The sequence below is a fragment of the Aotus nancymaae genome, unplaced genomic scaffold (genome assembly GCF_030222135.1).
Source record: "Aotus nancymaae isolate 86718 unplaced genomic scaffold, 86718_ANA_hifiasm-v0.15.2.pri h1tg000011l, whole genome shotgun sequence".
Classification (NCBI taxonomy): domain Eukaryota; kingdom Metazoa; phylum Chordata; class Mammalia; order Primates; family Aotidae; genus Aotus; species Aotus nancymaae.
In genome coordinates this window covers 48868679-48894899 of record NW_026988422.1, presented here as the reverse complement: position 1 = coordinate 48894899, position 26221 = coordinate 48868679, and the positions used below count along the sequence as shown (strand labels likewise).

Here is a 26221-nt window from a genome sequence, read left to right as displayed (position 1 = left end):
CATCAAATTAGCCTGACCTGCCACAGGTGCCTGAGGGAATTTATTCTGAGCTTGTGGGTGTCAGAAGGTGTGCCCTCTAAAAACTGCCTGTCTGGCACTGCCTATGTGTGGGGAAGCCCTTGGCAGGATAGCACCTTGGATCTACTTAAAAAAAACAGGAACTCAGAATGTAGTTGTCATCTCTATCAGCTCTGTCATAATGATCTCAGATTCATGCATCTAGGTTTTACAGAGGTTTTAGTTTCTGTTGTGTGATTTGGTGAGAAGGTCTTAAACTAGTGCCTTTTAGTGTGCTCGGGACTCACGGTGATGGTTTCACATGAAGGAAGCACCAATGACTTAACTCTTCCTTCCCCCGGACACCCATCTGGCAAATCTCTTACAGTGGGGGTGATCACATCTTAAGAAGGGGCCCACTGGAGCTTTCCCTAGTCACTTCATAACCACAGACTGGTGGCTGTTCTGTCATGTAAGCAAGTTGGGGGGGACCACTGATGTTACAGGAGAGTCACACTTTGTCCCCCCTGAATAACTTTTATTTTACTTATGCATGAGCTGGATGCATCGAGCTACTTTGGATGTTCCTGTCGCAAGCCTTGCTCACCCCTTTCTCCCCCTTTAGCAGAGCCTAATTCTGGAGACTCCTAACTGCCCACCTCGAGAAATCCTTCCCAGTCCACTCGCCAGGGACAGTGCTGACAGCGTGTACCTCCAGGCTGTACCCCACCCACCTTGTACCAAGCAAAAGGAGTGATATTCCTAATGTGTTCTTTTTCCCATTCTTCTAGGCTGACAAACGGGCTCATCATAATGCACTGGAACGAAAACGTAGGGACCACATCAAAGACAGCTTTCACAGTTTACGGGACTCAGTCCCATCACTCCAAGGAGAGAAGGTGAGTTTCTTGAGAAAGCTGAGTCGCTGGCCACTCTTTGCTTGGAGCTTGTTGCAGAGCTTAGCAGAGCACTCATCTATTGGGAAGGAAATGTAGTCAGAGATATTCAGGTAGCGTGGTTCCCTTATTTTTTGACTGTTTGGAGGATCGTCACATGCCTTACCTACTCCAGTTTATCCTTAACAAAATATACCAGATATAATGGAGCTATTTGTAAGACATCGGTAGGCGTCATCTTTCAAAATTTGTATTATTTGTAATAAATTCAAGAAATTATACACTGTAGTATAAAGGGTGGCTCAGTGTTCATTCGGGATAACAGTAAAGATACCAGAGGTCACTAATACCCTAGACCTCCATGAGAATTTCTTTCCTATGGTTCAGAGTTAATAGTTACTGTAAATGGGCATTTATAGTAAGTAGCATCCAGGAAGGTATGTAATGTATGTGAAAAACAGCCTGGGCACCGTTGATTTTCTGGCCCCAGTAATTGTTATTTCCAGAGCATAAAAAGAGCATTTTAAGCTGTGGGACAAAAGACTTGAGTGAATAGACATGTTCATGTGAAATAGAAAAAATAACTACTCTTCCCCTCTCCCTTCTGGAAACTAGCATTTTCCCTGGAGGGCTAGGCACCAGCTGTTTCTACATTTGAAAAACAAAATTAGAAGCTTTGAGTAAAAGCCTATGGGTTAGGGTCACTCCCTGGAATTTGGAGAAAACATCTGCACAGTTCCATTCTTGACAGAGAGTGTAGTTGTCTGCAGCAATTCAGTGGAATAACTGGCAAGCTGGGAAGAGGACCTGCGTTTTTGCTTTAGTGATCCAATGTTTTATAAAGAAGCAGCTATTCTGTTAAGAACGGTCTGCTTTTGGGTGCGCTTTGATTTAGTTCTCTGGTGGGGGTCCTGGATTTGTTTGGTTATCCAAGATCAAATTTGGAACCCTTATGCTTTCATTTTTTATATCGTCACTGTGATAAGTCATATGCTTTATACTTTATCTAAGGTGTGGCTTTCCATGTGGTGGAAACATGGAGAAGGTCTGACCTTTATAAAGAACAAGGCAGGTCGTGTGCATACTTGGTATTGCAAAACCAGAATTTGCTGTGGGTTAAGCCTACTTAGTGTGGACTTGATTTAATGACCTTAAACCAAGGCACTTACCTGGAATAACAACCTTCCTGGGTACAACACTAAGTAGCACAGAAATCTTTATGACTAGAGACAGAGACTCACCCCCTTAGTCAAAGTAAACACATGCAAAAGATTATCTCTTATACCTGTTTGACCTGTTGACAGTTGGTGCTTATTCCTGTACCATAGTATCAATTAAAATTGCTTTGGTAAACTATACGGACAAGAGCTACCTTCTTCTAAGTCTCACATCCAACCAGGAGTGGCACTGGGCAGTGTTTCTCAAGGGGATGAGTTGCGGACCTCCCATAGCAGATTCACTACTGAATCAGCCTTTCTGGAGGGAAGCCTGGGAATCTGTATTTATAACAAGCAGTCAGATGATTCTTAGGCATTCTTAAGTTTGAATACATTGGGAGAGGTAGGTCATAGGATCACAACTATGCCTTTTCCTTATCTAGCCTATTTTACATTGCCGTAACTTTTTTCCTTAAGTCCTTATAATTACATTATTCTAAATCCTGTTTTCTCCTTTCTTTCTTCAAGGAAGTTAAATGTTTGAATTTGGTAGTCTTACAAGTGAAATAGTTTGTCATTTGTTGTGGCTTATCATTTATTTACTTATTCATGCCATTCAACACATATTTACTGAGGGTCTACTACATGCCAGGCACTATTCTAGATACTGGGAATACAGCAGTAAATAAAACAGACAATAACAGGAGCTCTTGCTCTGATGAGGAAATTATTTTTTAAAAAATGAAGTAAGAAAAATATGGCCGGGTGTGGTGGCTCACACCTATAACCCCAGCACTTTGGGAGGCTGAGGTGGGGGAATCACCTGAGGTCAGGAGTTTGAGACCAGCCTGACCAACATGGAGAAACCCCGTCTTTACTAAAAATACAAAAAATTAACCGGGCGTGGTTGCGCATGCCTGTAATCTCAGCTACTCCAGGAGGCAGAGGTTGCAGTGAGCTGAGATCATACCATTGCACTCCAGCCTGGGCAACAAGAGAAAAACTCTGTCTAAAAATGTGTATATATATATATATATATATATATATATATATATATACACACACACACACACACACACACACGCACACATATGTGTGTGTGTATAAATGTATTATGTCAGGTAAATAATGTGGAGAAAAACAGGGAAGAAGAGTTGCAATTTTAATTATGGCAGACAAAAAGTGTTGCAGACAAGGTGACATTTTAGCAAAGCTTTGAACAAAGTGAAGCCAAGAACAGTGCATCTCTCTGGTAATGAGTATTCCAGGCAGAGGGAAAGCAAGTGTGGTAGCACTGAGATAGGAACCTGTAAGCATTCCTGGGCCCAGCAAGGAAAACAAGGAGGCCAGAATGACTGGAGGGGAATGAGTGAAGGGGTGGTGGCAGGAGATCCCAGCAGAAAAGTAGCAGGACTAGGGAAAGAGGAGTGGTCTAGGGGAACCAGATTCTATAGAGCCAATCAACAAAGCCCCAGTTTGAGAATTTACTAGGTACCATTCTAATTTCAGAATCTTCCTATCCTGTGTTGTAATCCAAATATGTCCTACTGAGAGTGAATGGAGGAAAGGTCTATAAGGTCTCAACCTCTTCCTCTTTAAAAAGCGAGCTGCCAGCACTGTTTCACAGGTGCCGTTAAGTCTAACAATACTTGGATCTCTCAGACTTATGAGTTCTCACTAAACGTGGTTTTTTTTTTTTTTTTTTAATGTGGTATTTGGACCAAAGGAAATTGGCTCATTCTTAGATTGTGATAATTAAGCTTATGACATTACGTAAATAATCATGAGATAATTATTTTACTATGTGAATTTTGGGGAACTTAGATTCTTAAAGGGAAAGCCTTTGATTTGGATCTCTCTATGTTCCAGTCTCCTTTGACTTAAGCATCTCTACGTTCCAGCTGACTTCTCCTATAGCATATGTGTCATATGTGTCCTCAACCTTTTGTTTTTTAAAGAAAAAGCAATATATTCATTGAATTGGATCCTAACCAAGAATAGGGGATACTTGCGTAAAAAAGAAAGAAAGAAAGCTTTAAATGTGGAACCCAAACTCTATTTACCCTTTGTTTTCTGTATTTCTGCTATAAAATAAACATTTTAAAAAATGGTTTATCAGGCGTGATGGCTGATGCCTGTAACACCAGCACTTTGGGAGACTGAGGCAGGTGGATTGCTTGAGCCCAGGAGTTCGAGACCAGCCTGGGCAACATGGCCAAACCACGTCTCTACAGAAAATACAAAAATTAGTCGTGCATGGTGGTGCTAACTTGTAGTACCAGCTACTTGGGAGGCTGTGGTGGGAGGATCCCTTGAGTCTGGGAGGTCCAGGCTGCAGTGAGCCATGATGTCACCACTCCAGCCTGAGCGAGAGCATGAGACCCTGTCTCAAAAAAAAGAAAAGATTTATTACTTCTTGCTTGAGGAAAAAAATCAGTAATAATTGACATTGTATTGCAATGTAAAATTAAATCCACACAGCAGTTGTATAAGATATGGTACTGTTATTGGACAGTTATTACTGCTGTTGCTCCTGTCATTGTTATTCACAGGCTCAAGATCACTATCTCATCTTAGCAGGACAGGGGCTAGAATTCAAGATTGCCAATTGCCAAGTTCCATCTTTTTCCTGTACCACATGGGTAAACAATTTAAGGATATTTTAAAGAAATCTTGCTTAAATACTTGTATCTTGTCGTTGTCCTAGGAGCTTCCCCTGGATGGGCCTATTAATCTTGGCAGTGTGTCAAACCAGGGCTGCTACAAAAATACTCCCCTCTAAGTTGGCATATGTAGGTAACACTGAAATGCAGGGTATTAAGGATCATTTAAAGTCTATAGTTTCTTTCTGAGTTCACATAGTTGTTCTGAGCCCAAGAAAAGAGACCATTACAGTTACTGGTTCATTTGGGTTTTGCCATATGTCCCAGGTTGGCAAGTAAACCCTTGATCTCTGTTGTTTGAGTCTTGTGTTCCTTTCTCAGCTGTACATGGAGCCCACTGGGAACAATAGGATGGAATTAGAATCATCAGCCAGCTAACCAGAGTAATGGAGTGAGGGCAAGATCAACTGTGGCCCCATTTTTTTCTTTCCCAGAGATATTACTTTTCTTTAACAGAAAATATTAGTTAACTGTCCTTGCTTGGGTACTAGGGAGTGTTACACAACTGTTCACTGGCACTAAGCTCACTGTGTTTATGTTGGGGGGCAAGACCTGATAGCCAGCCCATCATTTTGCCTTTACATGGGGGTATAATTCCGTCCTCCATCTCATAAGTTAGCCCCAATACCTGAGCCAGAATGATTATAACCATTCACACTGTCTCTTTATCATGGATGACTTTAGCAGTAGAAAGTTATTTTCAACATTGCCATTTGTAGCTCTACGGTGGTTTATAGTAATTTCTCATCTTTTAAGTCTCTCCCTCAGTGCCTGTTTATCAAACTCATTGCTCTCTCAGGCAGTCGAGCTCTCATTTGTCCCTTATGGGGAGAGCTGTGTTGAAGAGAGAGAATATAACTTCAAATGAAAATAAAGAAAAACAAAATTTTTTTATTTTGAGGTGAGAATTTGAGGGCACTGCCTCTGTCAGTTCCTATCATAGATTCTGGCACATAGTAAGCTCTCAGTAAATTGTGGTGAAGAGAGCAAGCCAGAGGAAACAGCAGACTTGCTCAGCCCTTAAACAGTAACAGTCAATATTATGTGCTTAACTATATAAATGAGACCTTGTGAGTGCTGTAGAGGTTAAAAGATGTAATAGACAGTGTTTACCGTTGAGGGTCTTACTCTCTTGTTGGGAAAGAGGATTATATCTAACAATTAACAATAATGAGATAACATGCTGAGCATCAGATAAGAGCTTTACATTGAGTTAATCTCAGTTTCATTTCCATTAAAGTCTGGTTTTCTTAACAGGTAGATGTTGAAACCAAATATTAATAGTTCCCTTATGGCAGGGAACATGATTCTTAAGGATAAAGGCTCTCATAGCACTTATACTTTTTTGTACACACTTACATATATTACACTTAATATATGTGGTTTTACATATATTTGTGTGATTATTCAATGACTGTCTGCTGGCACTACACTATAAATAAGTACCATGAAGGCAGGGAAAATGTCTCCTTTTGGTTATATTTCTTCCCTCAGTGCCTGCACATAGTAGGGAATATAGTGAATATTTATTAGCTGATGAGAGGAATCCCTCATCTACCTGGCCACATTATTTCGGGAGATGGCTTATTCTCTTGATGCTTTCAAGGCTGACAATTCATTCAGTAGCCTGTGTCTATAGCATATTTGGGCTGCTGGAGGGATTGTCTTTTAAGTGAAATGTAAATCACAGCCCTATCCACTTGTCCTCATTACTCATTAAGGTTATTAGTTGGCCATACTCCAACTTGGACAATTATCTTTTTAAAGTTTCTGCATCTTAAATTGTTGCCCATAGTTGCCCAAGTCTCCCTTAGGCTCCAGCCTCAGCAATTGTAAATGGATTTAATTTCTTATAAATTATTTCTGTGCTGCTGAACACCTCCAAGGGCTTTTCATTGCCCATTTAGGTAAGGACTGGTATTCCATGTTCTGTAAATAAGGTACCCAACTTACCCACCTGCTTTTTCTCCTCCTTCCCAGCATTAACCTTCCAGTTACTGTATACCTTTGTATTAGTCTGTTTTCACGCTGCTGATGAAGACATACCTGGGACTGAGCAATTTACAAAAGAAGGAGGTTTAATGGACTTACAGTTCCACGTGGCTGGAAAGAAGCCTCACAATCATAGCAGAAGGCAAGAAGGAGCAAGTCTTGTCTTACATGGATGGCAGCAGGCAAAGAGAGCTTGTGCAGAGAAACTCCCATTTTTAAAACCATTCAGATCTTGCAAGACTTATTCACTATAACAAGAACAGCATGGGAAAGACCTGCCCCCATGATTCAGTTTCCTCCCACCAAGTTCCTTCCATGACACATGGAAATTGTGTGAGTTACAATTCAAGGTGAGATTTGGGTGGAGACACAGCAAAACCATATTATTCCACCCTGGCCCCTCCCATATCTCATGTTTCAAAACCAATGGTGCCTTCCCGACAGTCCCTCAAAGTCTTAACTCATTTCAGCATTAACTTAAAAGTCCACAGTGCAGAGTCTCATCTGGGACAAGGCAAGTACTTTCTGCCTATGAGCCTATAAAATTAAAAGCAAATTAGTTACTTCCTAGATACAATGGGAGTACAGGCAGTGGTTAAACACAGCCATTCCAAATGAGAGAAATTGCAAAAAAAAAAAAAAAAGGAGCTACAGGCCCCATGTAAGTCCAAAATCCAGCGGGGCAGTAAAATCTTAAGCTCTGTAATGATCTTCTGACTCGATGTCTCACATAGAGGTCACGGTGATGCAAGAGGTGGGTTCCCATGGTCTTGGGTAACTTCACCCCTTTGGCTTTGCAAGGTACAGCCTCCTTCCTGGCTGCTTTCACAGACTGGCATTGAGTGTCTGTAGCTTTTCCAGGTGCACGGTGCAAGCTGTCAGTGGATCTACCACTCTGGGATCTGAAGATAGTGGCCCTCTTCTCACAGCTCCATTAGCCAGTGTCCCAGTAGGGACTCTGTGTATGGGCTCTGACCCCACATAGAGTGCACAGGAGTTTCCCCGCACAAGCTCTCTCTTTGCTTGCTGCCACCCCTGTGAAATGTGACTTGTTCTTCCTTGCCTTATGCCATGATTGTGAGGCCTCCGCATCCATATGAAACTGAAAGTCAGTAAACCTCTTTCTTTTGCACTGCCCTAGCAGAGGTTCTCCATGAGGGCCCTGTCCCTGCAGCAAACTTCTTCCTAGACATCCAGGCATTTCCATACTCCATCCTTTGAAATCTAGGCAGAGGTTCCCAAACCCCAGTTCTTGACTTCTGTGCACTCACAGGCTCAACACCATGTGGAAGCTGCCAAGGCTTAGGGCTTGCACCCTCTGAAGCCACATCCTGAGCTCTGCATTGGCCCCTTTCAGCGATGGCTAGAGTGGCTGGGACACAGGACACCAAGTCCCTAGACTAGACTGCACACAATGTGGTGATCCTGGGCCCAGCCCAGAAAATTATTTTCCTCCTAGGCCTCCAGGCCTGTGATGGGAGCAGGTGCCTTGAAAATCTGATATGCCCTGGAGACATTTTCCCCATTGTTTTGGAGATTAATGTTTAGCTCCTCATTACTTACGCAGATCTCTGCAGCTGGCTTGAATTTCTTCTCAAAAAATGGGATTTTCTTTTCTATCACATTGTCAGGCTACAAATTTTCCAAACTTTTATGCTCTGCTTCCCTTATAAAACTGAATGCCTTTTACAGCACCCAAGTCACCTCTTGAATGCTTTGCTGCTTAGAAATTTCTTCCTCTAGGCCAGGCATGGTGGCTCACGCCTGTAATTCCAACACTTTGGGAGGCCAAGGTGGGTGGATCACCTGAGGTTGGGAGTTCAAGACCAGCCTGACCAACGTGAAGAAACCTGTCTCTACTAAAAGTACAGAATTAGCTGGGCGTGGTGGCGCATACCTGTAATCTCAATTACTCAGGAGGCAGAGGCAGGAGAATTACTTGAACCTGGGAGGCAGAGGTTGCAGTGAGCTGAGATCATGCCATTGCACTCCAGCCTGGGCAACAAGAGCACAACTCTGTCTCAAAAAAAAAGAAAGAAATTTGTTCCTCTAGATACCCTAAATCATCTCTCTGAAGTTCAAAGTTCCACATATCTCTAGGGCAGGGGCAAAATGCCACCCATCTCTTTGCTAAAACATAAGAAGAGTCACCTTTGCTCCAGTTCCCCACAAGTTCCTCATTTCCATCTGAGACCACCTCAGCGTGGACTTTATTGTCCATATTATTATCAGCATTTTGGGCAAAGCCATTCAACAAGTCTCTAGGAAGTTTGAAATTTCCCCACATTTTCCTATCTTCTTCTGAGCCCTCCAAACTGTTCCAACCTCTGCCTGTTACCCAATTTAAAAGTTGCCTCCACATTTTCGGATATCTTTTTAGCAGCGCCCCACTCTACTGGTACCAATTTACTATATTTAGTCTGTTTTCACGCCGCTGATAAAAACATACCTGAGACTGGGCAATTTACAAAAGAAAGAAGTTTACTGACTTTCAGTTTCATGTTGCTAGGGAGGCCTCACAGTCATGGCAGAAGGCAAGGAACAGTAGGTCACGTTTTACAGGGATAGCAGCAAGCAAAAAGAGAGAGATTGTGCAGGGAAACTTCAGTTTTTAAAACCATCAGATCTCACGAAACTTATTCACTATCCTGAGAACAGCATGGGAAAGACCAACCCCCATGATTCAGTTACCTCTCACCAGGTTCCTCCCACTACTGGGAATTGTGGGAGTTACAATTCAAGATGAGATTTGGGTGGGGACACAGCCAAACCATATCAACCCCTCTTCTCTTTGCCCAGGAATTTCATTCTCAGCTTATCTGAGTTCTTCGCTTTTCTCAAGGTCCAACCCCAGCCACACTTCCCAGATGACTTGCGTGTTCCATATTGAAGAGCCCTGCTCACAAGGCCTACCTGCATTCTGTCCTCTGTTTCCTGTCTGAGTTCCCTGCTTCCCTCAATCTCTAGCTCCCTGCCTTAGAGGCCCATATCAAATACTGCCCCACCCTTAGAACCCTCCCCTGAACCTCTGTGGCCTTTGTGGAACCTCTCCTCTGTCTCCCTAATTTCTGTGATTATCTTATCACCTAACTAAATGGTATGCTCCTGCAGGGCAGAAATCTAATTATTCCTTCTGGGAGACTGTCACACAGAATGGGAGAGGTCTTATTACCCCAAGAGTACTAGAGAGTTCCTCACCTAACATTTTTCACATCTTGAGATTTGGAAGGATAAGGATTGATTACTAGGCTTTGCCTTTAGTATTTTTTTTCTCCAACAAAATTACAAAAACTTTAGAAAAATGGGAAGAAGAAAAAACATGAGTTTCCCCTTCCTTTAACACAACTACAACCTTCCCTTTGATCCTGTGACAAATGCTGCCCAACAGAAATTTAATGTGAGTCACAAATGCATTTTAAATATAACTTAAATACAATTAAATTTTTGAGTGGACTCAATTAAAAAGTTAAACAGGTGAAATTAATTTGAATAATATCTTTTATTTAGCCTAATACTAAAAAATAGGTATGTAATCAACATATAATCAATGTATTTAAAATTATTCTTTCACTAAGTCTTAAAAATTCAACTTCACAGCACATCTCAATTCAGAGTACTCAACATTTCAAGGGTTTATTAGCCACGTGTGGCTAGTGACTATCAGATCAGTGCAATCCAAAGATAGACTGTCTGTACCCCTCTGCCTCGTTTAATGTGACTGAAATTGGACATCATCTTAAAGTGGATGTGAAAAGAAACCTGCCTCCTTTTTTTCTCCTCAAAAGCTGCTATTGTTCAATCCATGGATTTATTGATGGAGTCTAAGAAGCAAGGAAATACAGTGTTATCGATTTGTGTATTCCTTCCTGGTCTCTTCATCTGCATGCTTCCCTCAGGGAAAGTGCTATTTATAGCTTGCTGCTTTTACATAATATCATATTTTTCCCCAGGTCATACAGTGTGTTCATGTTTAATCATTAGGCATATTTCTCTTGGGCAACTGGGGTTGCATTCAGTTTTTTAAATTTATAATTAATATAGTGATGGATATCTATTTGTATGTAGCCATTTCCGTAGATTCCAAGAAGCTGGACTTCTGTGTTGAAGGGTATGAGCATCTGACTTTTTTCCGTGTTGCCAAAATGCTTTCCAAGAGGATTGTTTTCAAGTCCTCTTTCTTCTATTTCCTTCTTTTTTCAAGCAAATTCTAAAGCCTTCAAATAGCCACAGGTCTGTGCTGACTGAAAAAAAGACTTAGGAGAAAAAAAGGAGGCAGGTTTCTTTTCACATCCACTTTAAGATGATGTCCAATTTCAGTCACATTAAACGAGGCAGAGGGGTACAGACAGTCTATCTTTGGATTGCACTGATCTGATAGTCACTAGCCACACGTGGCTAATAAACCCTTGAAATGTTGAGTACTCTGAATTGAGATGTGCTGTGAAGTTGAATTTTTAAGACTTAGTGAAAGAATAATTTTAAATACATTGATTATATGTTGATTACATACTTTTAATCGAGTTTTGAGAGTACCAGCTTCATTATCATTGGAATTTTTTTTAAGAGGGTGCCTAATTCAGTAAACAAAAGTTAGTAATTTTATATTCTGTTTATTGTGAAATTAATTGCTTTTCCACGTTTATTTACTAGCTCTATTTCCTCTTTTGAAAATTACATACTCCTGTCCTTCATGGTCAAAGTTCGATGCAAAAATGCCACACCTTCATTTCAAGCTACCAAGGGCACACGAGAAAAGAATGCAAGATTTTAAAAATGATTGTTTTGACCCCTTAAACAAATGTCTGACTCCTGGCTTTGATTAAGCTGCTTGCAGGGCTGAGAGTTCTGCCTTTCCCTGGTAATGAACAAAGTGGTCCTGTGGCTGGGGAGGTCCTGGCAGCAGGAAGCCTTCAAATAGCCACAGGTCTGTGCTGACTGACCTTCCAGCCTCCTATGCTGGCATCGATGGGGTTCTGTTTTTGAATGAACTAGTTTAATGTGGATCCAAATTTATTGTGCATATTCTTGCATTTCGGTTTTCAAAGATGGTTTATTCACATGGAAATTACACCAGTTTTGCCCTGGGCTCTTCCTTTACCTTCATATGTGTAAAAGCTTACACAGGTTTCAAAAAATAAATGGTGTCATTTTCTCTAAAATAACTAGTACAGAATATAACTATGTGAGTTGGTGAGTCCACCAGTACCTCTTTTTCATCCCTCCATATAGGGCATTTTGGTTCATTTTGGTTCTTTTTTTTTTGGAGACCGAGTCTTGCTATTGTTGGCCAGGGCTGGAGTGCAATGGCATGATCTCAGCTCACTGCAACCTCCACCTTCCAGGCTCCAGCAATTCTCTTGCCTCAGCCTCCTGAGTAGGTGGGATTACAGGTGCCCGCCACCACACCTGGCTAATTTTTGTATTTTTAGTGGAGAAGGATTTCACCATGTTGGCCAGGTTGATCTCAAACACCTGACCTCAGGTAATCCACCTGCCTCAGCCTCCCAAAGTGCTGGGATTACAGGTGTGAGCCACCGTGCTCGGCAGGCATTTTGGTTCTTAGGGAAACAAGACAGCTGTAACATCAGCCCAGTGGCATCTGTTTTTGGTACTGAAGAGGAAAAGTGTTCAATAGAGTTAAGATTATTGTTGCTGACGTCAGCATTGGGACCGTAGGGAGGGGTAGTGGTGTTCCTAATGTTAACAATCTCGTACTACTGTTCTTTTCCTCACCTCTCCCCACCCACTTCCTAAAACTACTTGAATTTTTACAGAAATCCAACTTACTGTGATAAGTTTATAACTCCCGAAGTGTTTGGAACTCTTGCCTTACATTGACAATTTTTGAGAACCATTGCCTTAAATGAAATTTAATAACCTTGGACTTCATCTGAAGCATCAGTGCTAACAAATTCAGGAGTCATTTGGGGCCTTAAATGGTTCTAATTAGAATCCAACTCTTCTGGGTTTGGGACCTTTTGTGACATATGTAGTCAGTTCTTGCCGTGATGTGTGGGGTGGGTGGACACTGTTCAAAAGCAGAGGTCTCACAGTGGGTGCCTCTGGTTGAGGGGGTTGGCCTTCCCTCTGTCTGCTTATTGCCTTGGGAGGGAATGCAAATGGACACCCAGCTGCAGCATAAACAGTAGGAGGGACAGGAACCTGCCAGACCCTCCGCCACACCGTGGGTCTTCTACATTGTTCATTTTGCTTTGATCCTTCTGGGCTGCCAAGAGGTAATGAAGTCAGCAGTACTATGGGAAGCTGACATCCCCCACCTAACCTTCCACTTCTGCCCACCAGGCCAGGTGGTTAGGTCAATTCTCTCAAGCTAGCTTGCATCTTCAGGCTTTTCCTCTCAATGTGTTTCTGCTAGAAGCCTGTTTAGTTCTCACCTGTTCTTAAAATAAAAAAGAAAAAAATAATCTTCTTTCAGTGCTCCTATTACAAGCTACCATTTTTCACTTTTTTTTTTTTTTTTTTTTTTGGATGCAGGGTCTTGCTCTGTTGTTCAGGCTGGAGTGTGTTGGCACAAACATGACTCACTGCAGCTTCAGCCCCCTGAGCTCAAGAGATCCTCCCATCTCTGCCTCCCAAGTAGCTGGGACCACATTCGTGCACCACCATGCCCAGCTAATTTTTTGGAGTGCAATGGCATGATCTTGGCTCACTGCAACCTCCACCTCCCGGGTTTTTTATAGAGCCCATGTGTTTTAATGTTTTCTATGTTGGTCCCCAACACCTGAACCCAAGTGATCCTCCCACTCAGCCTCCCAGGGTGCTGAGATTACAGGCATGAGCCACTGCACCTGGCCCACTTCTTACTTTTCAACCAAATTCTGAAGACTAGTCTTCATCATTGCTTCACTTTCAACTCAACTCCTACACCTGTTACCTGTGCAGAGACAATTTACCATTGGGCTTCAGCTGTCACTCCTCCAGAAAACCACCTTCATGAGGGTCTTCCATTGATAGCTTCCCCTGTGTTCCCAAAATATGAGTGTCCTGGAGGCTTGGATTCAAATCCTGCCTCAACTTCCTACTAGTTTACGTAACATTGGGTAAATTACAGCTCTGTGCCTCAGTTTCCTCATTTATAAAATAGGGAAAATAATACATCAGAAGGTTGCCTGGCACTTAGTAAGTTCTCAGTAAGTGTTAGCTACTGCCATTGTTACCACCCCCATCATTGTCATTTGTGTTGCTGTGTGCATCCATGGCTTTGGAGCAAGATCTGGCAAGGCTGCCCAGCATCCTTTTGTGTGACTCCCAGAGGTGTGGGGAGGGGGTGGGGGATGAGGGAGGCCAGCCTGCTGAGCCCTTTGCATTCACTCACATGGCTGCATGGGACGCCTGACTACCTCGTCAGTCCCTGCAGCCACCATCCATCCTGTCTCAGGGCTCCATCCAAACCATCTAAAGAGCCATTTCTGTTCGCAAAGGCATAATCAAAATTATCATTCTCGTTATCTGAGTACCCAAGGCAGCACTTGCTCTGTGGACATGTTGACTTACCAAGTTCTGTCTGATCAGTCACACTCACGTGAAGGTGGGCAGTTGACTCAGCTGAGTTAGGGCAATTTTCAGAAAACAGAAACCTAAAGCCCGGGGTCATTCCATAGTCCATGCCATAAATCCCAGGGTTTCTTGCTGGCTTCGTGTTTACTGGTCACGTATTATAAACTCATAAAGACAAGGAAGGGCCTGCCCTCACCTTCATGCTGTGACTGGCCACATGATTTTGTATGGAATGGAAAGATGGGAGGGGAGGATTGCAGGTGAGTCTAGCATTTTTAGCTTCAGCCTTTTGCTTTTTCTTCCGTGGACTAAATGCACATGCAAATTTGGAGTGTTTCTATATTTCATGCTTTAAATTTTTTTCTTGTTGGATTTTAATTCTTGTTGGGTACCCTGGGAAGAATAAAATAAACTCTGAACCATTATTTTGGACTTGCTGAGAGATCAGGGCACCCCAAGTGACTGAGGCACTTTTGCTTTCAGCAGAGGATGGAGGAAAGGCTGTGCTTAGCATTCTGAAGGCCTCCTTCTGGGTTTAAACCAATCCAGCCTTCTTTGGACTCCTCTTGTTCCCGAGACACTATGTTCTGAACACCTGTGAATTTTATCTTCATCCAAAAACTACCCTGAAATGGAAACTGCCATCCCTCACAGGATCTTTTTCCCTCTTCTGGCTTGTTTTGCTGTGCTTACCACTCATTTTTCACTTCTTGATCCTAATTCCCTGGTTGCATATATAAATATTTGAAGGAGAAACTGGTAGCACAAAGGCTGCTACTCAGTTTGATCATTCATTAAAAGTTATCACTGAATGTTTGCAAGTGCTCTCTGCTTTCAGAGATTGTGCATTTTTCCCTTGTCCCAGATGCACATGGGTAGTTAAGAGCTAATGTTGCCTTCTGGGAACTGTTTGTTGAAAAAAATAGCTTTTACATAGGCAGATTTAAAGAGGGGGATGTAAATATGCATAGCAATTACATCAGTGATGGAAAGGGTAGAGTTTGGAGGGCTAGGTGGGGTCTTAGAGAATTTCTAGTCAGATGAGGAATAGGCAAGGTGAGAAATATATCTGCAGTCACAGAACTCATTAATGACAAGCGTGTAGAGCACACCTCTGACCTCTAATTCTCAAATTCTTCCTCACCACTCTACCACATCTCATCAATACTAATCATTTTTCATTCCATCTCCAGTATCCAGAGAGGAAGATACTTTAATTAGTCCCTTCTAATTATGTGCTCCTTTTTCCCACCCCATTTTGTCACCTAGTAATTAAACCCTAATAAGGCCCCTTTGCAGAAATGGGAAACAGTGCCTGAAGTATCCATTGCTAGGCTAGGAACTCGCATTCCTTCTACATAAGCTGACTGACTCAACTAAAGAATCACATCTCGCTTTTTCCCCACCCCATATCCTTGTCTGTGCTAGTCTCCCTATTCAGAGTGACCTTTTCCCACAGATGCCACCTTGGTCTAATGCAGGGTTTGCCATTTCAGATAGGAGCGCATTGCGTGTACACACACACACACACACACACACACACACATATGCAGCAGCACCAAGGCCAGTCCTGGCACACTGTAGGTAATCACCCCAGCCAGAAGCCGTCTGTCCTGTGGCCTCTGTAATCTCTGCTAGTCAGGTTTCGCTTGTCAGCACTGCCCTGTGATTTGTCTGTGTATAAACATATTTATGTCCTCAACTAGATAGTAAGTAAGCTTCGGGACAAAGAAGCCATGACTAATACATTTTGTTTCCCCACAATATCTGCCCAGTACCTTGTACGTAATTTGTACCTGATAAAACTGGTTGATTATGAACAATTTCCTCGAGGAAATCGCCTTAAGGGTGCTATAAGAGGAAAGCCTGGACATTCTAGTACTTGTGAAGACTAACAAATAAACACAGGCCTTCCAAACCTCTCTGAAACTCAGCCCAAACTGAGGCCTATAAATTGAGATTGTTAGGACTTAATATGAGTAGATCTGGTTTTGCTAGCCACAGTGTACATGTTTTCTTTGTCATTCTCCTGCTGTTGTGTTCTGGTTGTTTAGGACCCAATGGGCTTGTAATATGGAATTGTCAAGCACTCCCTACCCTAGGTAAGAAGTTTTCCAGCTGCTCAGGAGCCTCTGGCTGGAAGGCCATCCTTAAGCTACTAGGGTACCCCAGCTTGGGCTTCTCTTGGCTTTGTACTATTCTACCAGTATGGCTCTCTGCCTGGCCATAAGTAACTCTATAGCCTGGAGGGAATCTCCCAGACAAGTTTGATGTCTAGGGGCACAGTAACACGACATCCATGTTACTGACGGACGAACTTGTTCCTCTAACAAGGCAGTGCCCAGGCTACCCACAGCCGTTACAGAGGTGTGGTTGTTTCCTGAAATGGCCCAATCTCATGCTCTTCCTGTGTTGACATCAAGCACTGGCAGCTTTTATGAAAGTCTCTTTAGCCGGGAAGGCTGAAATAGTAACACAGCAGCATCGTTCAGTTGGGAATAGTTAACAATGGTTTGAGAGTTTGGCTGCCATCTTGGGTCTTGAGGAAACACATTGTACCCATTGCTGTCTCAAGCCAGCTCCAGCTGAAATCTTGCTCATGTCTTTCTGGACCAGCTCTGTGTAGCTGTGCCCTAGCAGAGTTAATGGCCTAAAGCTTTCATTGAAGTAGTATTTTAACGTTTCCAGACATAGCCAAGCTAAAGACTTTAAAGCAACCTAAAGAATCAAAGGGGATGGGAGTACAATTTAAGAGTCAGATGTCTCTGAGTTTAAATCCAGGCTCTATCACTGTCTAGCTGGTGATTTCGAAAAATCCGGTTTACTTCTCTGATCTTGGGTTCCTGGTAGAACTACCTCTGAAACTGTTTGTGAGGTAAGCTCTGTAAAGTACTTGGCACCTTGTGTGTCACAAAGAAGGCCTTCACAGGCGCAGTGGCTCACGCCTGTAATCCCAGCACTTTGGGAGGCCAAGGTGGGTGGATCACTCCTGAGGTCAGGAGTTCGAGACCAGCCTGGCCAACATGGTGAAACCCCATCTCTACTAAAATTATAAAAATTAGCCAGGCGATGTAGCATGCACCTGTTATCCCAGCTACTCAGGAGGCTGAGGCAGGAGAATTGCTTGAACCGGGGAGGCGGAAGTTGCAGTGAGTTGAGATCACACTATTGCACTCCAGCCTGGGCAACAGAGTGAGACTATGTCTCAAAAAAAAAAAAAAAAAAAAAGTGCCGGGCACAGTAGCTCACACCTATAATCTCAGCACTTTGGGAGGCTGAGGTGGGTGGATCACCTGAGGTCAGGAGTTCGAGACCAGCCTGGCTAACATAGTGAAACCCGTTTCTACTATAAATACAAAAAATTAGCCAGCGACAGTGGCACATGCCTGTAATCTCAGCTACTTGAGAGGCTGAGGCAGGAGAATTGCTTGAACCCGGGAGGTGGAGGTTGCAGTGAGCCAAGATCACACCATTGCACTCCAGCCTGGGCAACAAGAGTGAAACTCTGTCTCAAAACAAAACAAAATCAAAGAAGGCGTTCAATAGCCATTACTATATTTCTTCAGCCTTTTCCCACCTTAGCCTCTTGTTTCCAGCCACCGAAGCAGTTGCTGCAGAAAGGCCAGGTTCCCTCACTGCCTGGATTCGGTCTTTATTTTGTCCCCTGTGCTTTTTCTCATATTGCCACAGGCATCCCGGGCCCAAATCCTAGACAAAGCCACAGAGTATATCCAGTATATGCGAAGGAAAAACCACACACACCAGCAAGATATTGACGACCTCAAGCGGCAGAATGCTCTTCTGGAGCAGCAAGGTGAGCACCCGAGCCTGTGGGGCAGCTGGCCCTGCTGTGCTCCGTCCGGGTCAGTCTTTGGCACCTGGACCTGCAGAGTCAGAGCCAGTCATGGAGTATGTGCGGAGAAACAGGCTTCGCCCTGCTTCCTGGGGCCTGAGTAGCTGAGTGTTAGAGCCATCCTGAGGAAGGACCTGAGGCGCCAGTGAGGAGACAGTGGAAGCTAGGAAGTTGGACATCTGGAAACTTGTATCTTTTCTGACCTGATCTGCCCCCTTCTTGGGGCTCAGGTGCTCTGCCTGCAGTAGGGATCACACCTGGCATCAGGTGTCTGAAAAGAGCTTTGAGGTCCTTGGAGTGGAATGTGCTGTGTAAGTACCAGAGATCCAGGTGTTCAGGGACAGTGAGCCCTCTCCATGGTCAATGGTAGTCCAATCAGGGCAGCCTATGGGCTAGGCCCATGCTATTCTCAATGCTCACACCCGCCTTTTCCTACAACCACAGGGGAAAGCGAGAGCTGATCAAGTTCTTTGTTCCTGGGGAATTCACTTCTCTTCCTCCCTCATGGAAGATGCAAGTAAAAGGAAATGCAAGTAACCACCTGGGTTAGAAAACCTCAAATAAAATAAAATAAATAAAATAAAATAAAGGGTTGACCTTCCAGGCTCAAGCTGAGCTGAACCAAGGGATGGGCAGTGGGTGGTGTCAGTGGGTTGGTTATTGGGCCACCAAGCAGCCTGCATGTAGGGGCTGTTTGAAAAGCCCAGGTATTTTACGTGTATCGGTGACTTGCTTCCAAGTGTCCAGCTTGTCATTCCAAATGGATCTTGTACACGAGAACTAAGTCAAAAGTGTTCTTTGGCTGATACATCTTACGTCATCCTTTCCTGCTGTTGTGTGGCCTTCACACCTTGTGGAGCCTCATGCCACTGAGCCAGCTTCTCCTCTGTTACTGCACTGCTGAATCCCACAGGAAGCTCACGCTCCAGTCTCTGCGCTGGGCTTCCGTGGCCGCACGGTGACATCACAAGCCTTCTCTTCAGGGTTGGGTGGGATTGGTGTCTGCTGGTTCCCAGGTCCAGCTGGGAAAGGCGGGAGGGAAATGAAGTATGTGAGTGAACAGCCACCCGAAGGGAGCTACTTCTGAGCACCTTGAGCCTCGGGGGCCAGCAAGCAAGCCCTTAGGAAGAACAGGCTGGACCCTGAGTCTGAGACTCGGTTACTCCCCAAGTCTCCAGAAGGCAGTAACACACTCCCTTGGTTGCCTTTTAGTCCGTGCACTGGAGAAGGCGAGGTCAAGTGCCCAACTGCAGACCAACTACCCCTCCTCAGACAACAGCCTCTACACCAACGCCAAGGGCAGCACCATCTCTGCCTTCGATGGGGGCTCAGACTCCAGCTCAGAGTCTGAGCCTGAAGAGCCCCAAAGCAGGAAGAAGCTCCGGATGGAGGCCACCTAAGCCACTCGGGGCAGGCCAGCAATAAAAACTGTCTCCATCGTCTCATCCTCCTTTCAGTTCATCTGTAGAACCCTCAGAACCATTTAAGAGACTCTATTTTTCTCTTTCTCCCTTTTTTTTTAAATTTTTATTTTTACGTAGAAGCTCTTGGACAACAGCTCTCGTTCTCCTTCCCCATTTCCACTGTGTATTTTTTTTAATGTATTCCCTTCAGGGATTCCCTGTCCCCACCAGGAATTTTTAAACCAAAACACCCCAACTTGGCAGCTTTTTCTGTGGAGGACAGACGGCCGGCCAGACCTCTGAGCCCATAGTATCCTGCCCACCCTACCAGCTCCTCCAGCCCTGCCGGGCACATGCCCGGAGGATGCCTGGCCTGCCCAGGTGGCCTCCTGGTCCGCCCTCACCTCTGTTGGATAGACTTTGTGAATCTGTGAACTGCTCTACTTTGAGAAGATGACCAGTTTGGAGTAATCAGAATTAACCCTCCTCCTTTTTAAGGTTGTTTTTTTCCTTTTTCTAAAAAGCTGTGTATTGCTCCTATTGAAGGACCAGATCCTTAAAGAAGTTTGTGGTATGAAAAGAAAGTGGGGACAGATTCGCAGCACGGAGTCTTCGGCATGTTTCACTGCTGCCTCTCTCAGCCAGCTGTTTAAGCCTGCGGTGCCAGCCTCACGGAGGGCTGCGTGGATTCTTGTGGTATGCATGGGAGATGGCAGCAGTGAAGCAGCAGCCACCAGGGAGTGGCCATTTGGGGTTGGGACAGGGAGGATGTTTTGGGTGGCATAGAGGTTTTGTATTGAGGGCCAGTGATGATGATTTGATATTTATTTCCTGATACTTAAATTTGAATCTGAGTGAATTGTTCCTATTTCTGATGATGTTGGTCTTGTAAAGCGACAGATTCATAAAGTAATGATGAAATCTTCCTTTCTTCCCGTGTGTATTTCTAAGAAATAGAGCCAACTAATTTTGTATGTAAATACCAAGAGCAATTTACCTGGTACTAAACCCGCACCCCAGTGCGGACCCTTCCCTGCCCTCCCCCCACTTCCTTTCCTGCTGTCCTGAAACCTGTCTCCTTTGTGTGATCCAGCCCTGGTTCTGGCTGTGGTCAACAGATCCCAGTGAAGGGTTTTGTGTGTTTAGGCCTCATTTCTTTGTCTTTTTCCTACTCCGTTCCTGGCATTTGCTGATTTCTAGTGTATACTCTGTAGTCTCAGTTCGTGTTTGATTCCATTCCATGGAAATAAAAAGTATGTTGTACATACTGCCGAAGAATTGTCTTGCAAGTTAAGGCTTCCCCCTTTACTATAAGACTATAAATAAAAACTTATTTTATCCTTCTTGGTGGTGGTGTCTTCTTGCCCTTGTTAAGGCCAAGATGGTTGATGAGAGACCCCTCTGGAAGCTGTTAGGGCCGCTCTGGAAGTCTGAGTGAGAAGTGGAGGTGGTTTACCTGGTCTTGCAGAACCAGGAGCAGCCGTAAGCCAGAGTTGTTTCTCCTTTCTTCCGACAGCTCAGCTCAGCCGGAGAGTAAATGGGTGGTGATGGCTTTGTTCATTGGATAAGGCTTTTGAGGTTCAACAGAGATGTGGGGGTAGCTGTGGCAACATTTCTAGATCTAGTTTTTGCTAAACAAGTGACCTTTGGGGGAATTGCTTGCCCAGAGCTGTGGTTCAGGTTCTCCTGGTAATGAGTGCCCAGTTCAGAGGTTGCTGTTTTTCAGGACCTTTCAGTTTCTAGACAGTTCCAGGACTGGCAGTCAAGAAGGTTCCAATGGCATCAAGTTAGCTCTACTCAGACTGGGGACCCAACACCAGCCTGAACTTGTTTGACCTTGGAAGAAAAAGGAATTGTGGCCAGGACGCAGCTCAGCCTTGGTTTTCCCATCTGGCTGAGAGGAAATACTGCTGTTCCTAGACCCAAAGAGGACGTCAAGTCAAATCAGTTCTTGGATTTTTCACGATCTTTAGAATAGTGAAGAGCACTGTGGCTCCTATCAATTGTATGTTAAATCCATAATATCTTTTTTTGTTTCATGGGAGCTGGCAGATGGGTTATGTATAAGAGGCAATTTGAAACATGATCAAGCCTCCAAAGGCCATGATTACATTAAGGAAAAGGAAGATGCTGGGAAAGCAAGATCCCATTTATTAAAGGCACTTCTTTTCAAGGTAGAGGAAAGAGACTGCAATAGGAAGAAATGGGAATGAGAATCAGGTTATTGCAGAAAGCCTTCAAGATTAACATGCTTTTCTCGTCTTTTTCCTTGCCCTTAACTATACCTCTTTGTATATCTGGGCTTAAGTATACAGTTGGTTTGCTTAGTATTGGTGGTAGAACCAAGCTGTGGGTAAAACTGTTGATACAGAGATGGAAGGCATGTGAAGCTGGCACCCAGTAGGCAGGTAGCAAATAGGAAGGGGCAGTTGAGCCAGTGTGAGGACAAGAGGTGTCCCTGAGAGCCAGTCCCTGGCTCTGGTATATTGGCCGGACAAGGGGTTGAGTTTAGGCTTCTCTAGATTTCAGTAAACCAGCTAGAAGACAAGGGGCACAGTGGCTAGCTGGCTGGTTCACCTGGGAAAATCCGAACCACCCAATTGGCATGCTGAGCGGACTTTGGCACAGGGTGGAGGTACCACTGGACGCAGCTTCCTGGATGGGAACACAGGGGAGCTCCACCTGGAGACTGTGCTCAGCTGAAAGGGACAAATCAAAGTCACAGGCAAGTCCCTTCTGGTATGTGTGTCTAGGAAGCGAGTATGAGTATCCCTTCAGGATCTCAAAGTCTGACCATAGCTTACTTTCTCACCGTGACAGTAATCTTTGGTTTATTTTGACATTACTCTGGACGCTGACTAACACAAAGTCAGATAAGCTGTAGATCTGCGTGGTCACTGTGGCAGGTGGCTTCACTGAGGGGCCTGTTAAGCTTTATATTTCCCTACCTTTACAGTTGCCCCAAGTGCAAGGGTATTTAAAATGGCCCAGTTTTTAAAGTTCTTGATATGTTAACCCCATTGTAAAACTTCTACAATTTCTTAGGTAAAGACTACCTAAGCTCACAGAGCTGTCATCTTAGCTGGGACAGGTTTAAAAAACAAGACTGAGTAGACAATAGGAGCCCGAGCCCTAAACTGGGACTGAAGTAAGGAGAATTCTGTTTCTGATAATATCATGTGTGTTTTATGCTTGGCCTCTGAAATGAGACTGGCTGGGTTCACAATCCTGTCTCCGCCACTTGGTGGCTGTGTTACTTCTCCCAGCCTCAGCATCTTTATCTATAAAATGAGGATAATAATAGCACTGGCCTCATAAGGTGGTTTTGAGGATTAAATGAGATAATGCTTATAATGTGCTTAACCTCAGGACCAAGCGATCACTGAGGTGCCTGCTGCCATTATTTACACAAAGCATGTGACCAGGACTGATTCAGCCAGGGGTAAAAGGCCAGCTCCCGACACCTTCCCTAAAGTGGTTCCCTAAAGGGTTGACTTCTTGGTGTGTCACAAATGCTTCCCACTCCTCAGAGATGTGCCCCATCCTTACCAGGCACAGTGACCAAAGAGAGCAAGGTGACACCAAGACTGGACTCACGAACTCTTCAAGGCTGAAGCGGCCCCGTGAGTACATTAGATCTGGTGTCAACCTGGGCGAGGCTCTGCCCATTCCCTCCTACCACAATTCAATGGCATCTCTCAGCTTTGGACACTATTGGAGGCCCAGGCAGAACTGCTCAGAAGCCCCATGTGGTGTTACTCAAAGTGGGATCCTTGGATCGTGCCCAGGGCTGCTTGTTAAAAGGATTCCTGGGCTCGAACTCCTCTGATCTAAAGTGTGCCGTGGCCCACGAGTCAGTTTAACAAGGTCTTTCAGGTGGTCCTCGTGTCACTCAGGTTTGACTTCCAAAAGTAATATAACCTGGGGAACCGAAAGGACGCTGTTGGGGAAGTTAGGCACAGCTGAGCTGAATTAGCAAAGTGGCTCTGAGGCCAGGATGAAGGTGTGGGAAGTGGGCTTGTTAAATAGTTCAGTCCTTAGGATTGGCTTGATGAGTTTGCGTGCTTCCGGTGGGGCTCTGATACTTTTGGGAGCTGGCTGAGCTACCAAGTTTTTAAACTCGAGAAGGAAAAGAGCTGAAGGCTGCCTCCACCACCCGCTTTTGAAGCTCCAAGTAGGGGTAATGACATGGGGCAGCACTCATTTCTATAGCACGCACTGGCTGGCCTCTGGTCCCCAGGCAGGTTTTATAATCTAGCCAGAGCAAGGCTCTCTCTCAGGCCCGGCCACCAGGCTGCATTCTCAAAAGCCTCTGGGAACATGAAACTAGAGCATTCTTGTGTTCAAAATTGTTTCTGTTTCCTGAAGAGGAAGCCTCAGGTAGGGAGAAAGAGTTCGCCAATGTCTACACTGCTAGATAGCTAATAGAGAATTTCCTTCGGTGTCTGGGGTTCACTAAGGCAGCAGCTAACGCATAACATCCCCAGAGTTTCCTTCGAAAGGGAATAAACAAAAATATTTTCTAGTTACTTTCTAAGGGAGAAAACCGATTGGCCAGATACCCCATTTTCGAACAGTTTGGCTAAGCCAGGCTTAACTCTAGGTAGGACTGTGTGACCACACCAGGGAGGCCCATGCGTGCGTTTCGGAGGCTCTCCTGGTGAACCCTCATCGCCCTGCTGGTAAGTGTTGTCGTTGCTCGTGTTTCATTGGGGCCGGTTTGTGAAAGGAGCCTAAGGAGCTTCTGAATGATTGCCGGAGTAGGTAGGGCCACGGCCCCTGAGCCCGCCTGTCTGGACTGCCATGCCAGCTACAACCCTTACCTCTGGGGTGACATTGCTCTGGCTTTCTGAGCCGTAACGTGAGGACAGTAATAGTACCAAGTGCCATTGTGAGGCTTAAGGGAATAAGTGTGAAAAGCCCATGAATTGTTCCTGGCATTTAGTACTCAATAAATGTTGGCAATTCTTAGGTCTGTCTGCCATCATATGTCCTGGATAGTGCAGCCATTTTTGAGTTTTGTTAAAATGTGGAGTGAGACCGGACATGGTCCTAGCACTTTGGGAGGCCAAGGCAGGCGGATCACTTGAGGTCAGGAGTTTGAGACCAGCCTGGGCGACACAGCAAGACTCCATCCCAAAGAAAAAAAAAAAGGTGGAGTAAATAAATTCTCCTTTTCTCTGATGTAATAAGAGTTAACTGTATTAAAATCCTTAAAAGAAAGGGGGGGTAAATGTATATTGAATGCTAAAAGGCAGTAACAAATTTGCATGTTTTCTGAAAGAGCTTGAGCAAGACCACAAATCTGTTACCTTTTGGAGAAAAAAATAGAGTTGGGGAATGAAATATATCCTTGCAAACTGGCTCGGAGCCATTAACCATTAACATACTGGTGACTTTGCCCCGTTCTTTGTGCCAGTTTCAGTTTGTGTTTCTGCAGTGCCGGGTGGCAGACACTGTGCCAGGCGCAGATCCTGCAAGCGCGTCGTGTGCCTGCCCTGTGTTTTTTGCCCACGGCTGGTTATGATAGTGGTCAAGCCATTGTTTTTCAGCCTTCCCCTTCAGGGGTCCCTTGAGCAGAGTCTGCCTGGTGGGTGAGGTGGGGCAGATGAGCCTCATGACTGGGCCACGGACCCATGTGCTCTAGCTCACTCTGACTCCGCGTGCACGTACACACAACACACCCAGCAGGATGGGCGTGTCTAAAAGAATGCCGAGCAGGTGGCCTTGGACAATTCACAACCAGCCGAGCAGGTCTCCTCCTGCACCCTGTGCTAGATGCCAGCTGCCCCAGCAGGCCTGTTGTGACTGCCAGGCCCCATTTAGGATTGTTTTCCTCTGATGTCCTTTGCGGGGTGGGGCTCTTGTATAGCCTCAGCCTGCTCTGGGCAAAATTACGTAGCATGGTCTCGGCTATTAAATTTTTCCAGTAAATTAAAGGTTAGAGAAGAAGAAGAAAAAGAATCAAGGGTCCAATATTAAGAAAGCTGAGCCCGAACCTTCTATTCTAGTGCTGAACTAGGTGAGGGATTAAGTCTCCTGCCAAGAAAAACAAGCCTGACAGCCTGTAGGCTGATAGAGAGGGGTGTGCCTTCTCTCTAAAAGCCTACTCCTGCAGGGACCCAGGAGTATGGAATGAGCCATGCAAAGTCTGATTCAAAAAATAACCCAATGGGCATGCAGAGCCCACACCCCCAGTCACTCATCCCGCGTCCAGATGGCAGCCTGGCTGCCCTTGGCACCCATGCACAGTGCTTGAGAGCTTCGTTGTTTATCTCCCAGTGCCATCAATAGCTCTGGGGTGGCAGGGGCAGATCTTGGGCTAAAGGACAGTGGCCAACGGCTTTGGGCCAAAAGGCCACAGCAAGGCCAGCCAGCCGAGAGGAGGACTGTCATGTCCACAGAGAATACCTACTGCAGCAAGGCTGGAGGAGACTTTGGAGAGGAGGGACCCTGTTTCCAACAAGTTGGCCATGTTTCCCACCCAGGATCCTCTGTGTAGAGACTGGTGATGAGCAGGTATTTCCAACTGGGAGCCCCTACAGGATCAGCGGCTGCTCTGTGTGCTTCCTACTGGGCCCCTAACACTGCCTGGCTTGTGGTGGGTACTCTTCAAATGTTGTGTGCAAATGGCGCGTGTACCAGTGGACTCCAGCCTCAAGATGTACCTTTATCTCTGTGCCCTCAATAGGGCGGTTCCAGGGTTGCCTCTGCATGAGTTCAACCCTCAGGTATTTGAGCA

General features: G+C 44.8%; 1 protein-coding gene across 6 annotated transcripts in view; it reads left to right on the top strand.

The window, feature by feature from the left end:
- MAX (MYC associated factor X) overlaps positions 1-20822 on the top strand; it is a 28714-nt gene extending 7892 nt beyond the window's left edge. For 2 of the 6 annotated variants that reach the window (XM_021669063.2, XM_064374943.1), the window contains 4 exons: positions 789-896; positions 17914-18037; positions 18521-18605; positions 19289-20822. In XM_021669063.2, coding sequence (XP_021524738.1) covers positions 18017-18037; positions 18521-18605; positions 19289-19476 — 294 coding nt within the window. In that variant the 5' untranslated portion in view covers positions 789-896; positions 17914-18016 and the 3' untranslated portion in view covers positions 19477-20822. The other 4 variants (XM_012464154.2, XM_012464156.2, XM_064374944.1 and 1 more) reach the window with 2 other exon arrangements.
- The last annotated feature ends 5399 nt before the right edge of the window (positions 20823-26221 follow it).